Genomic DNA, 14,309 nt, shown 5'->3' on the forward strand with positions numbered 1-14,309 from the left:
CCGGAGCGCAGCTGCTTATGCAGTCGACTTCCGCATCGCGGCTGCGAGGTCCGGCTGGAATAACACTGCCCTCCGCGCCGCCTTCGTAAACGGACTGTCGTTGGTCCTGAAGGAGCTCCTGGTGGCTAAGGACGAACTGCAGGATTTAGACGGGCTTATCGATCTCGTTATACGATTAGACAATCGGTTAGAGGAACGCCGTCGGGAGCGAGGCGAAGGACGTGAACAGATACGCACTGCCCCTCTCCCTTCCGGGTTCGAAAAGGGGCCGCCCTCCCCACGCTCCACAGCCGCAGCGCTTTGTGGGGCGACAGCTCCCCCTGTTGACGTTGTTAGGGAGACGCACAGGGCCAAAATGGGGAGGCTGATCCGTGGAGAGTGTTTTCTCTGCAGCTCAACAGAGCACACACAGAGAGACTGCCCCAAACGGCCAAAACGTCAACACTCGCCCTTAGAGACTGGGCTAAGGGGGGGTCAAGACATTCAAGTGAGACACACACAAATTGCCACACGACTCCCAGTCACAATCCTGAGTGGGGATTTAACCCTTCAAGCCCGAGCACTGGTGGACACGGGGTCAGAAGGGAATCTGCTAGACAGCAGATGGGCAAAGGAGGTAGGGCTCCCTCTGGTGGCGCTTCCTACGCCATTGCAGGTGCGGGCACTAGATGGCACCATCCTCCCTTTACTCACACACAAGACACCACCAGTAACTCTGGTGGTGTCTGGAAACCACCGGGAGGAGATTGAGTTTTTTGTAACTCCTTCTACCTCCCGCGTGATTTTGGGCATCCCATGGATGTTAAAGCACAATCCCCAGATCGATTGGCCGTCTGGGGTGGTGGTTCAGTGGAGCGAAACCTGCCATCGGGTGTGTTTAGGATCCTCGGTTCCTCCCGGTTCCCAGGCTAAGGAGGAGGTCAAAGTCCATCCCAATCTGACGGCAGTGCCGGTTGAGTACCACGATCTTGCTGACGTCTTCAGCAAGGATCTGGCACTCACCCTTCCCCCGCACCGTCCGTACGATTGTGCCATTGATTTGGTTCCAGGCGCTGAGTTCCCGTCCAGCAGGCTGTACAACCTCTCACGACCTGAGCGCGAATCAATGGAGACCTACATCCGGGACTCATTAGCTGCCGGGCTGATCCGGAACTCCACCTCCCCGATGGGGGCAGGTTTCTTTTTTGTGGGCAAGAAAGATGGCGGACTTCATCCATGTATTGATTACAGGGGGCTGAATGAGATTACGGTTCGCAACCGATACCCGTTGCCATTATTAGATTCCGTGTTCACCCCCCTGCATGGAGCCAAAATCTTTACTAAGCTGGATCTTAGAAATGCATATCACCTGGTTCGGATCCGGAAGGGAGACGAATGGAAGACGGCATTCAACACCCCATTAGGTCACTTTGAGTACCTGGTCATGCCGTTCGGCCTCACAAACGCCCCCGCGACGTTCCAAGCATTAGTTAATGATGTCCTGCGGGATTTCCTGCACCGATTCGTCTTCGTATATCTAGACGATATACTCATCTTTTCTCCGGATCCTGAGACTCATGTCCGGCATGTACGTCAGGTCCTGCAGCGGTTGTTGGAGAACCGGCTGTTTGTGAAGGGCGAGAAGTGTGAGTTTCACCGCACATCTTTGTCCTTCCTGGGGTTTATCATCTCCCCCAACTCCGTCGCTCCTGATCCGGCCAAGGTTGCGGCGGTGAGAGACTGGCCCCAACCCACTAGCCGTAGGAAGCTGCAACAGTTCCTCGGCTTTGCAAATTTCTACAGGAGGTTCATTAAGGGCTACAGTCAGGTAGTTAGCCCCCTGACAGCCCTGACCTCACCAAAAGTCCCCTTCACCTGGTCGGATCGTTGCAATGCCGCGTTCAAGGAGTTGAAACGGCGCTTCTCGTCTGCACCCGTTCTGGTGCAGCCCGATCCTAGTCGCCAGTTAGTGGTTGAAGTGGACGCCTCGGACTCAGGGATAGGAGCTGTGCTTTCCCAGAGCGGGAAGACCGATAAGGTCCTTCACCCGTGTGCCTATTTTTCCCGCAGGTTGACCCCGGCCGAACGGAACTATGACGTCAGCAATCGAGAGCTCCTTGCGGTGAAAGAGGCCCTTGAAGAGTGGAGACATCTGTTGGAGGGAACGTCCGTGCCATTCACGGTTTTCACTGACCACTGGAACCTGGAGTATATCAGGACCACCAAGCGGCTGAACCCCAGGCAAGCCCGCTGGTCACTGTTCTTCGGCCGTTTTGACTTCCGGATCACCTACCGTCCCGGGACCAAAAACCAGAGATCGGATGCCTTGTCCCGGGTACATGAAGACGAAGTCAAAACGGAGTTGTCGGATCCACCGGAACCCATCATCCCGGAGTCCACTATCGTGGCCACCCTCACCTGGGACGTAGAGAGAACCGTCCGGGAGGCCCTGGCACGAAGCCCGGACCCCGGAACCGGGCCGAAGAATAGACTTTACGTCCCACCAGAAGCTAGGGCTGCAGTCCTGGACTTCTGTCACGGCTCTAAGCTCTCCTGTCATCCAGGGGTGCGAAGAACCGTGGCAGTTGTCCGGCAGCGCTTCTGGTGGGCGTCCCTGGAGGCCGACGTCCGGGATTATATCCAGGCCTGTACCACCTGCGCCAGGGGCAAGGCCGACCATCGCAAGGTATCGGGATTGCTACAGCCGCTGCCCGTGCCTCATCGCCCCTGGTCTCACATCGGCCTGGATTTTGTCACGGGCCTCCCGCCGTCCCAGGGCAACACCGTCATCCTCACGATAGTGGACCGATTCTCCAAGGCGGCCCACTTCGTGGCCCTCCCGAAGCTCCCAACGGCCCAGGAGACAGCGGACCTCCTGGTCCACCACGTCGTCCGGCTGCATGGGATCCCAACAGACATCGTCTCCGATCGCGGTCCCCAGTTCTCCTCGCACGTCTGGAGGAGCTTCTGCCGGGAACTGGGGGCCATGGTCAGTCTCTCATCTGGGTATCATCCCCAAACCAACGGGCAAGCAGAACGGGCCAACCAAGAGATGGAGCAGACCCTGCGTTGCGTGACAGCCGCGCACCCGGCGGCCTGGAGTACCCATCTGGCCTGGATCGAGTATGCCCACAACAGCCAAGTGTCGTCAGCCACCGGCCTCTCCCCTTTTGAGGTATGTCTAGGGTATCAGCCCCCGTTGTTTCCGGTGGTTGAGGGAGAGTTCGGTGTGCCCTCGGTCCAGGCCCACCTGCGGAAGTGCCGTCAGGTGTGGCGAGCCACCCGTTCTGCTTTGCTGAAGGCCCGGATGAGGGCAAAGGCCCATGCAGACCGTCAGCGGACCCCGGCCACTACGTATCGTCCAGGGCAGGAGGTGTGGTTGTCAACCAAGGACATTCCACTCCAAGTAGCCTCCCCGAAACTACAGGAACGGTACATAGGTCCCTTTAAAATCCTCAAGGTCATCAGTCCCGCCGCAGTGAGGCTTCAGCTTCCGGCCTCACTGCGGATCCATCCCGTGTTTCACGTGTCAAGGATCAAACCACATCACACCTCACCCCTCTGTACTCCGGGTCCGGCACCACCTCCTGCCCGGATCATCGATGGCGAGCCGGCTTGGACTGTGCGCCGGCTTTTGGATGTCCGACGGATGGGCCGGGGCTTCCAGTATTTGGTGGACTGGGAGGGGTACGGCCCCGAAGAACGCTCCTGGGTGAAGAAGAGCTTCATCCTGGACCCGGCCCTCCTGGCCGACTTCTACCGCCGCCACCTGGACAAGCCTGGTCGGGCGCCAGGAGGCGCCCGTTGAGGGGGGGGTCCTGTTGTGTGGGCCAATGAAGAGGAGGTACTGCTGGCCCACCACCACCAGAGGGCGCACTGCCTGGAGTGCGGGCTCCAGGCACTAGAGGGCGCTGCCGCCTTGCAGGAGCAGCCAGAGTGACAGCTGTCACCCATCACCTGCGACAGCTGTCATCAATCATCGGATCTGCAGGGGTATATCAGCAGGACGGCATCTCCACCTCATCGCCGAGATATCGTTTCTACTGAGAAGGTAACGTGCTCAGCTGACTGTTTAACAGTGATCTTTGTGACTTTTGTGTTTTGCTCTGAGTATTTTCCAACGAGAGGTGGAGGTAACTTACCTGCCGTTTGGATTCCTGGGTGCGACCGCGCCCTCCTTTAATTGTCCTTTGTTCCTCGCCAGCAGTACCAGGTCCGACACGCGGAGGCAGTGGCCACCTGGGAGTTCGGGACTTGGCGGCTCCAGTATTCCCGGGGTCTGGTGGCGGAGGAAACCGTGTGGTTCCGGTTCTACTTTGGAGAGGCGTCTCCTATCTTCGAGCCTGCCCACACGACACCTGTGTGAATTTGACTTTGTCTATTATTGTAATCTGTTGTACTTGTTGTGCATATTCACAACAGTAAAGTGTGTTATTTGACCTATTCCATTGTCCGTTCATTTGCGCCCCCTGTTGTGGGTCCGTGTACTTACACTTTCACAACATTCAGGGTGGAATGTTTGCACTTATCTCACTGAGATCATTCAGATCAGTGAGTCTTTGCTGTACCATCCTGACTGGAAGGCTGGGAGACCACTGAGCTCCAGGAAAGAAAAGTACTTTTCTTAGTTGCATGTCTGCCTAGGAGGACTAATATATTTATCCTGAAAGTGCAATATAAATACAGTTATTGTTGTTGTTGTTACCTTTTCATCACACAGTATAGACACGGCCATGAAAAAAAACATCTGAACTTATCAACTTAGTTCTGCTTTATTTCTTTGATATTGTACCGTGATTACTTTTAATGAAGTTGACAAAGGCTATTTTTTATAGACTAATAATGTTCATATTGCTTTTTAATATCACAATTATTAGATTTTAAATTGTTATTTGAACATTGGAAACTATATTTTAATTCAGGACTACGGGCAAAAATTTATTGTTTTCATTGTTTTGTAAGTTCTTTTTTAAAAATGAAATGTGTCTTTTTTTTTGCTAATCAGAAACATGATTCAGTCCTTGACTAAAAACCACCATCGTTCAGAACTGTGAGTTTTGTGATCGATTACACCCCAACTAACTCACATAGATACAAAGAGACATACTTAAAATGTGTTTGCAAAATAGAAGGAGTGTATTTGAAATTATTCAAGTTCAAGTAATTGGTACTAAAATAAAAAAATTCTTCATTCTACATTGACTCCGAACAATTAAAAACAGCACGTTTTAACTGTTCAGTCCAATGGAAGAGTAGTGGGGGTAATTAAGTGTTTTGACATGTCGTGACCAGTGTTGCCACAGTTACTTTGAAAAGTTACTTTATTAGTTACTTTTTTTAGTTATTTATACAGTTACTTCATTAGCAGCTGCGGACAGCTTGTTGTCAGCTGCTGATTGTAACTAACAAGGTAACTAGTAATCTAACTTGGTTACTCTTAAGACTGAGTAGTCAGCAAAACAGCTAATCAGAAAAGTAACTAATAGTTACTTTTCTGATTAGGTATTTTGTTATTTAGTTATTTTAGTTAGATTTGACGACGACAAGGTGTCCACAGCTGCTAATGAAGTAACTGTATAAAGTAACTAATAAAGCAACTTTTCAAAGTTACTGTGGCAACATTGGTCGTGACCATTAAGACGTTTGCTTATAAAGAGAGCAAGTCCACTGAAACCAGAGTATGTTGAATTCTTTCAAATTTTACCTTTTATTTACCAAGCATTTGTCAAGGTTTGAAAACACAAAGCATGTCTGGCATTCTGTTTATTTTTGTCTCTGCTAACCTGGTGGCACGCTCCTCCAGTCGTCTCCCCAGAAGTCTGGCCACAGCAGTGAAGGAATTGCTCATCCTGTAAATGTCTTTATTGCAGCCACCCAGCAGATTTGGGTAATGATCTGCCAGAGCTCTGACCTCCAGGAGCACGGTGTGGTGGAAGCTGTGCTCCATGCTGCCCAACAGAGACACCAGGTATACCAAAGAGCTGTGAGCATGAGTCTGAGGAGACATCAGAGAGATGTTAGCTGGTGTTATAATCTGTAAAGCACAGGAAGCTAGTCGGGAAGTAAATAAGAGACACAATAAGGAGAACCACAGGATGAACTAGAGCACCGCACTCAGAGTGCAAACCTCCAACACTAGTTTCCAATTTTGCAAAATTTTACCTTGGAAAAAAATTTCAAGGTCAAAATCCTATTAGAAGTGGCTTTTCATAAACTCACAAACATGGTCCACACTGCACATACATTCTGCACACAGCAATGTGCAATAGCACATCAAAGGATAATGAAACTGAAAATACAAATTTACAACAAAATCCAAGTAATAACTAATGGAAAAAACTTTAACTTTAAAACAGAACAGACGGTTGATGCATAACAATATAAATGTACAAGTAAATATACATATTGTATGTCTGTAATGGTGACTTGACTATGTATGAATTCATCATATGACTTCTGTTTGAGGTCATTATGAAGTCATTTATACCAAACAAACACAAATATGAGCTGCTCTATATATGTTTTTTGATCACCCATCTAGGCTTCTTGGGTGTTGAGATATACTGTGCCCTCCAAAAGTATTGGAACACTTGGTATTTCACACATTTTAATTTGTTCATGCCATTTCAAATACAAAAGAATGCAAAAAAAATTTCTTTGTTATCTTTCTTAAACGCTGCATGGCAAAATGTGAATACGTATTAAATCTGTTACTTATGGGCTGCTGTATCAGTGATGGAGCAATAAAATGAAGGGCTTCTTCTAAGCTTCTGAAAAATCAGTTTGTAGGCAATGTTTCTGTGTAGGCTCTCAGTTGTCCAGGAGGCATTCTATGTGAAACAGCTGAAACCCAGCCTTAACCGGGGAGGGGGTCTGAGACACGCTTTGTCCCCTGTTTACAATGGGGTACTCAGATCAAAGCAGTTTCAGTCCTTTGTTCATGGTAATGAGTCATTCACGCCATCAGGAGAGGCGTCAGTCCCATCGTTAGGAGGGACAGCTACCCTGTCATTAGGAGGATGCTAACAAGAGCACAATAGGTGCTAATTAAAGCAATTGTTTAGTCACTAGCCAATAGCAGTCTGCCTCTTGGTAGGGGGCGTCTGGTTAGGTTTAAAACTCCAGCTTTTGTGGCTTCTGTTTGTTCTTCTCGACAAGGGTCAGACAGAAGTCAGACTACCAGAGCAAGAATTTTAGCTGAGGAAGCTTCTGTGATTTGAAGTGAAACGTCCTCGTGTCAACTAACCCAGTCCAGTCGAAGATTCAAGCTTCTCTACTACTTTGTAGGCAATGTTTTTTTTCCATGCGCTCATCAAGAAATGACACATTTTCATGAAGCATTTTTTATTTTATTTTACTATTTCTAATCCTACCCCTTCCTCTATCCATAACCTAACCCGCTCCCTTCCCCTAATCTTAATCATAGCCCCCACAGACCCTGCCCCGTCACTCCTCATTTTGTGATACTGTCACAGAATGAATTTACATTCCCGTTTCGTGATGCCATCACAAAATGGCGTGAGACTGGGCTGCAATGAACAGATGGCTACCAGTGCTGCATTCCACTTCTGCAAATGAACACCCCTAAATCATACATACTGTCACTTTAATAAAAATCATTCAACGTTAAACGGTAACGTAATCCACACAGACTGAAAATCACAGTCAGAGCAGAGCAGAAAAATATATTTTAAGGCAAAAAGAAAGCTCACTAAACTGAATAAAAGAACCCACTTGGAAGGAAGTCTGATCAACAGAACGCCTGTGGCTGGATGTTGGATGACAGAATTATGAACAAAGTGTGCTGCGTAATGAGGACAAAAGAACAGAGTCACAGCACACATTAAACATGTTTCACATGTATGACTGTAGGATATAAAATTTCTATGTGAATGCTGAGAGTTCAAAGAAAGGCAGGACTTAATTTTATTTTGTAGAAACATGCCAAATAGGTACTTAAGAGTTCCTGACATCCAACACATGAATGAAAGAGGAGTCTGTCCTGGGGTGCAGGTTGTAACTACACAATCTTTCTAAGATGTGTACCAGCTGTGCACCAAATTTCAGGCTTTTATTGTCAAATTGAAACTTTTCCACACTTTATAACAGGAAAAGAAAACAAAAGGGGAACTCAAACAGTGCAAACAAACTTCTGCCAACCAACAGACAAAGCTGGTGAGAATTATGATTCTTTCCCCGTTTAGCCTGTATGCACTTAATTCAAGGTAGTTGGGATGTCACAATTAGGTTGAACTTACTGACATCACAAAGCAGAAAGACTAGGAGCCCCATCTTCGATCATCTATAGCAGGGGTGGGCAACGAGGGCCGAGACAGTGCAGGTTTTCCTTGCAACCAGTCACCTCAGCAGGTGGGTGCTGATGAGCTTGTCCTCTGAACATAAACACCTGATAGTCAATGAAATCACCTGCTGAGACACCTGATCGTTAATGAAATCACCTGCTGAGGTGATTGGTAGAAAGGAAAACCTAAAGTGTTTCGGCCCTTCATGGCACATGATTGCCCACCCCTGATCTATAGCATGGTATAAAGCAGGAAGCATAATTGTGTGTGTGTGTGTATATATATGAAACACTACTTTTGTGACCTAAAGACTTTGGTAAACCTATTTCTAACACCAAACAGCACGTTCACATGATAAAAATGTATATACATTAGGGCGGTCCTCTACAGTATGCCAAAAATAAAAATGTGACTTTCTTCAGGTACTTCCTGACAAAAGTGTTCATCTTCATGAGAAAATGTTTTGTACAAAATTTTATTTTGATATGACTATTTTAACCACTAGCACTGTTGCCTCACAGCGAGAAGGTCATGGGTTCAATTCCCACCTGTGGCCTTTCTGTGTGGAGTTTCTATGTTCTCCCCGTGTTTGCGTGGGTTTCCTCCGGGTGCTCCGGTTTCCTCCCACATCCAAAGACATGCGGGTTAGGTGGATTGGAATCTTTAAATTGTCCATAGGTGTGCGAGTGGGTGTGAATGTGTTTGTTTGTCTGTTTGTGGCCCTGCAACAGTCTGGCGTCCTATCCTGGGTGTACCCCGCCTCGCGCTCTATGACTGCTGGGATAGGCTCCAGCCCCCCGCGACCCTTGGTTGGACTAAGCGGTTGAAGATGAGTGTGTGTGTGTGTGTGTGTGTGTGTGTGAGTATTCTAACCACTGCTGCACGCGTGTTGGAAATTGCAATGGGTGAGCATATTAGTGCAAACCAGCAATAGTAATGCACCTGTTCACAAATGAAATATAAATTGAAAAAACAATCCTTTCTCGTTTAGCTGACCATACAGGCGAGATAAAAAATTATTACATGTCGCTGTCATGGGGAGTGGCGTTTTGGTTCCGATTTTCTTCGCCGTTGATGCCACTCAACCACTTGTAGCAGGTATTGGTGCTGCTGTTCATCCTTCATGAGGATCTGATTGTAATCCTGGATAAGTGCAACTCCTCGCTCAGCAAAATCATTGACAACACCAATGTTATCCAGGACCTGCTGTGACGACAGGAATGATGGGTCATCCTCCCACTCTGAGGGGTCCTTGATGAGGAAGTCCATGTTGACAATGAATGCCTTGAAAATGTGACATAAGGCAGATGTAACAAAATCTGCCACTCATGCCACTAATGAACTAATCAAATCTCATAAAATTTCACCAAATTTATTTTTACCACTAAAGGAACAAAAAAAATGAAGAAGCACCTTGAAAAAGTTGAAGTTTGTTTTTCGGGACCACCTGAATATACATACAAGATTTGAAAATTTTCAAAAATTTGGACTCTCCAGCGAGCCAATGGACCTCTGAGAGTTAAGGGACAGGTGTAACAGCAATTGATAGATGACTATTTAGATGACAAACTCAGAAGTGAGAGTTCTTCTGGTGAAGAAAGATTTATACACACAATACTAAAGTGCATGAACGGCAGCAGCATCCATGCATGACAGTTCCCTGAGGTGAAGTATTTATGCACCTCCTGCACCACTTCTTCCTCCTCATGTTGCGCCAACCACCTGATCTCCTAAATACTCCATTAAGTGAAGGCAGACCCCTAACCGACTTGGGCCATCCCAGGGGCAGCACCATTTTGGGAGAAAGAAAACTAGTGCAAAAATATGGCACAAACCAGGGGTATTAAAGTTTACTTTTTTCTTTTAGTTCTTTTGGCTTCTCCATTTTTCACTTGGGGTCAACGCAGGAGATCCTATATGTACAGTAAAACTGTGGAACAGGGAATGTTGTCCATTGTAATTGACATCCGCTATATGTATAAAACAGACAAAATCCATTATATGTATGTAACAGATTAGTTACAGTCAGGAGACACTGAACAATCTACGGGGAATCCCCAGCACCAATTAGGTTGACATATTTCCTTGATTAAATACCTGATCTTGAATAGGGACCTGCCTCATTTAATGGCCGGACTAAAACTTCATCTGAAAAAGATAAATGCCTACTTTCACTCTCAAACAAATGAGTGGGGACATTTATGACCCCATGCATATTTTTGTGTGCCATTTTTCTAATTTTAATCAGAAAAAAGTTTCTTACCACGAATCTGTCAATCTATTTGTCCTGCATTTCTTTATAGAATTTTGCAAGGATTGGCTGATCCATGTGACAAGTATAATCCAAACTTGTGCTGGGTCACTTATGACCCCCTGGAAGATCTATGAAATTTTCGACATAACTTGAGATGGTATTGTAATTTGCCAACTCTAATCATTATATTTTACTGTTTTGGCTGTTTGGCTCTTGCTTGCCTCTACTGGTGGTTGGCTCTCACTGCAGTATTGTATCACTTCCTGTTCCGGAGCACAGCAGTGTTTTTCTGTATCTGTTAGCTGTTTAATCTGCGCAGTTAGATTGATCTAGTTATCTAGATTACGATTTGTTTCCCAGTGTAATCTTTACGTGCCTTAACTAAAGCACTCATTCTGCTGAATCACCTCTAAATTATTTACACATTATTCACTTTGCGTGTTTTTAGGAATCCGCTAGCTTAGCGTAGCTACTAGCTCTTAGCCGATTTAGCATGGCGGCTTCTCCTGTCTCTCCCGCACTTTTCTGCTCTGGGTGTGAAATGTTTAGTTATTCCTCGGCCTCCTTTAGCAGTAATGGTACTTGTAATAAGTGTAGCTTATTCGTAGCTTTGGAGGCCAGGCTGGGCGAATTGGATACTCGGCTCCGCACCGTGGAAAATTCTACAGCTAGCCAGGCCCCTGTAGTCGGTGCGGACCAAGGTAGCTTAGCCGCCGTTAGTTCCCCCCTGGCAGATCCCGAGCAGCCGGGAAAGCAGGCTGACTGGGTGACTGTGAGGAGGAAGCGTAGCCCTAAACAGAAGCCCAGTGTACACCGCCAACCCGTTCACATTTCTAACCGTTTTTCCCCACTCGACGACACACCCGCCGAGGATCAAACTCTGGTTATTGGCGACTCTGTTTTGAGAAATGTGAAGTTAGCGACACCAGCAACCATAGTCAATTGTCTTCCGGGGGCCAGAGCAGGCGACATTGAAGGAAATTTGAAACTGCTGGTTAAGGCTAAGCGTAAATTTGGTAAGATTGTAATTCACGTCGGCAGTAATGACACCCGGTTACGCCAATCGGAGGTCACTAAAATTAACATTAAATCGTGTGTAACTTTGCAAAAACAATGTCGGACTCTGTAGTTTTCTCTGGGCCCCTCCCCAATCAGACCGGGAGTGACATGTTTAGCCGCATGTTCTCCTTGAATTGCTGGCTGTCTGAGTGGTGTCCAAAAAATGAGGTGGGCTTCATAGATAATTGGCAAAGCTTCTGGGGAAAACCTGGTCTTGTTAGGAGAGACGGCATCCATCCCACTTTGGATGGAGCAGCTCTCATTTCTAGAAATCTGGCTAATTTTCTTAAATCCTCCAAACCGTGACTATCCAGGGTTGGGACCAGGAAGCAGAGTTGTAGTCTTACACACCTCTCTGCAGCTTCTCTCCCCCTGCCATCCCCTCATTACCCCATCCCCGTAGAGACGGTGCCTGCTCCCAGACTACCAATAACCAGCAAAAATCTATTTAAGCATAAAAATTCAAAAAGAAAAAATAATATAGCACCTTCAACTGCACCACAGACTAAAACAGTTAAATGTGGTCTATTAAACATTAGGTCTCTCTCTTCTAAGTCCCTGTTGGTAAATGATATAATAATTGATCAACATATTGATTTATTCTGCCTAACAGAAACCTGGTTACAGCAGGATGAATATGTTAGTTTAAATGAGTCAACACCCCCGAGTCACACTAACTGTCAGAATGCTCGTAGCACGGGCCGGGGCGGTGGATTAGCAGCAATCTTCCATTCCAGCTTATTAATTAATCAAAAACCCAGACAGAGCTTTAATTCATTTGAAAGCTTGTCTCTTAGTCTTGTCCATCCAAATTGGAAGTCCCAAAAACCAGTTTTATTTGTTATTATCTATCGTCCACCTGGTCGTTACTGTGAGTTTCTCTGTGAATTTTCAGACCTTTTGTCTGACTTAGTGCTTAGCTCAGATAAGATAATTATAGTGGGCAATTTTAACATCCACACAGATGCTGAGAATGACAGCCTCAACACTGCATTTAATCTATTATTAGACTCTATTGGCTTTGCTCAAAAAGTAAATGAGTCCACCCACCACTTTAATCATATCTTAGATCTTGTTCTGACTTATGGTATGGAAATAGAAGACTTAACAGTATTCCCTGAAAACTCCCTTCTGTCTGATCATTTTTTAATAACATTTACATTTACTCTGATGGACTACCCAGCAGTAGGGAATAAGTTTCATTACACTAGAAGTCTTTCAGAAAGCGCTGTAACTAGGTTTAAGGATATGATTCCTTCTTTATGTTCTCTAATGCCATATAACAACACAGTGCAGAGTAGCTACCTAAACTCTGTAAGGGAGATAGAGTATCTCGTCAATAGTTTTACATCCTCATTGAAGACAACTTTGGATGCTGTAGCTCCTCTGAAAAAGAGAGCTTTAAATCAGAAGTTTCTGACTCCATGGTATAACTCTCAAACTCGTAGCTTAAAGCAGATAACCCGTAAGTTGGAGAGGAAATGGCGTCTCACTAATTTAGAAGATCTTCACTTAGCCTGGAAAAAGAGTCTGTTGCTCTATAAAAAAGCCCTCCGTAAAGCTAGGACATCTTTCTACTCATCACTAATTGAAGAAAATAAGAACAACCCCAGGTTTCTTTTCAGCACTGTAGCCAGGCTGACAAAGAGTCAGAGCTCTATTGAGCTGAGTATTCCATTATCTTTAACTAGTAATGAGTTCATGACTTTCTTTGCTAACAAAATTTTAACTATTAGAGAAAAAATTACTCATAACCATCCCAAAGACGTATCGTTTTCTTTGGCTGCTTTCAGTGATGCCGGTATTTGGTTAGACTCTTTCTCTCCGATTGTTCTGTCTGAGTTATTTTCATTAGTTACTTCATCCAAACCATCAACATGTTTATTAGACCCCATTCCTACCAGGCTGCTCAAGGAAGCCCTACCATTATTTAATGCTTCGATCTTAAATATGATCAATCTATCTTTGTTAGTTGGCTATGTACCACAGGCTTTTAAGGTGGCAGTAATTAAACCATTACTTAAAAAGCCATCACTTGACCCAGCTATCTTAGCTAATTATAGGCCAATCTCCAACCTTCCTTTTCTCTCAAAAATTCTTGAAAGGGTAGTTGTAAAACAGCTAACTGATCATCTGCAGAGGAATGGTCTATTTGAAGAGTTTCAGTCAGGTTTTAGAATTCATCATAGTACAGAAACAGCATTAGTGAAGGTTACAAATGATCTTCTTATGGCCTCGGACAGTGGACTCATCTCTGTGCTTGTTCTGTTAGACCTCAGTGCTGCTTTTGATACTGTTGACCATAAAATTTTATTACAGAGATTAGAGCATGCCATAGGTATTAAAGGCACTGCGCTGCGGTGGTTTGAATCATATTTGTCTAATAGATTACAATTTGTTCATGTAAATGGGGAATCTTCTTCACAGACTAAAGTTAATTATGGAGTTCCACAAGGTTCTGTGCTAGGACCAATTTTATTCACTTTATATATGCTTCCCTTAGGCAGTATTATTAGACGGTATTGCTTAAATTTTCATTGTTACGCAGATGATACCCAGCTTTATCTATCCATGAAGCCAGAGGACACACACCAATTAGCTAAACTGCAGGATTGTCTTACAGACATAAAGACATGGATGACCTCTAATTTCCTGCTTTTAAACTCAGATAAAACTGAAGTTATTGTACTTGGCCCCACAAATCTTAGAAACAT

The 14,309-nt window shown here is 45.6% G+C and overlaps 1 protein-coding gene across 3 annotated transcripts in view; it reads right to left on the reverse strand.

Annotated features, from left to right (window-relative positions):
* Positions 1-14,309, reverse strand: part of veph1 (ventricular zone expressed PH domain-containing 1) — a 294,852-nt gene that overhangs the window by 96,314 nt on the left and 184,229 nt on the right. For all 3 annotated transcript variants that reach the window (XM_034168109.1, XM_034168110.1, XM_034168111.1), the window contains one exon: positions 5,763-5,974. In XM_034168109.1, coding sequence (XP_034024000.1) covers positions 5,763-5,974 — 212 coding nt within the window. The remainder of the gene's footprint in view (positions 1-5,762; positions 5,975-14,309) is intronic.

Source organism: Thalassophryne amazonica, chromosome 4 (assembly GCF_902500255.1).
Source record: "Thalassophryne amazonica chromosome 4, fThaAma1.1, whole genome shotgun sequence".
In the NCBI taxonomy this organism is placed as follows: domain Eukaryota; kingdom Metazoa; phylum Chordata; class Actinopteri; order Batrachoidiformes; family Batrachoididae; genus Thalassophryne; species Thalassophryne amazonica.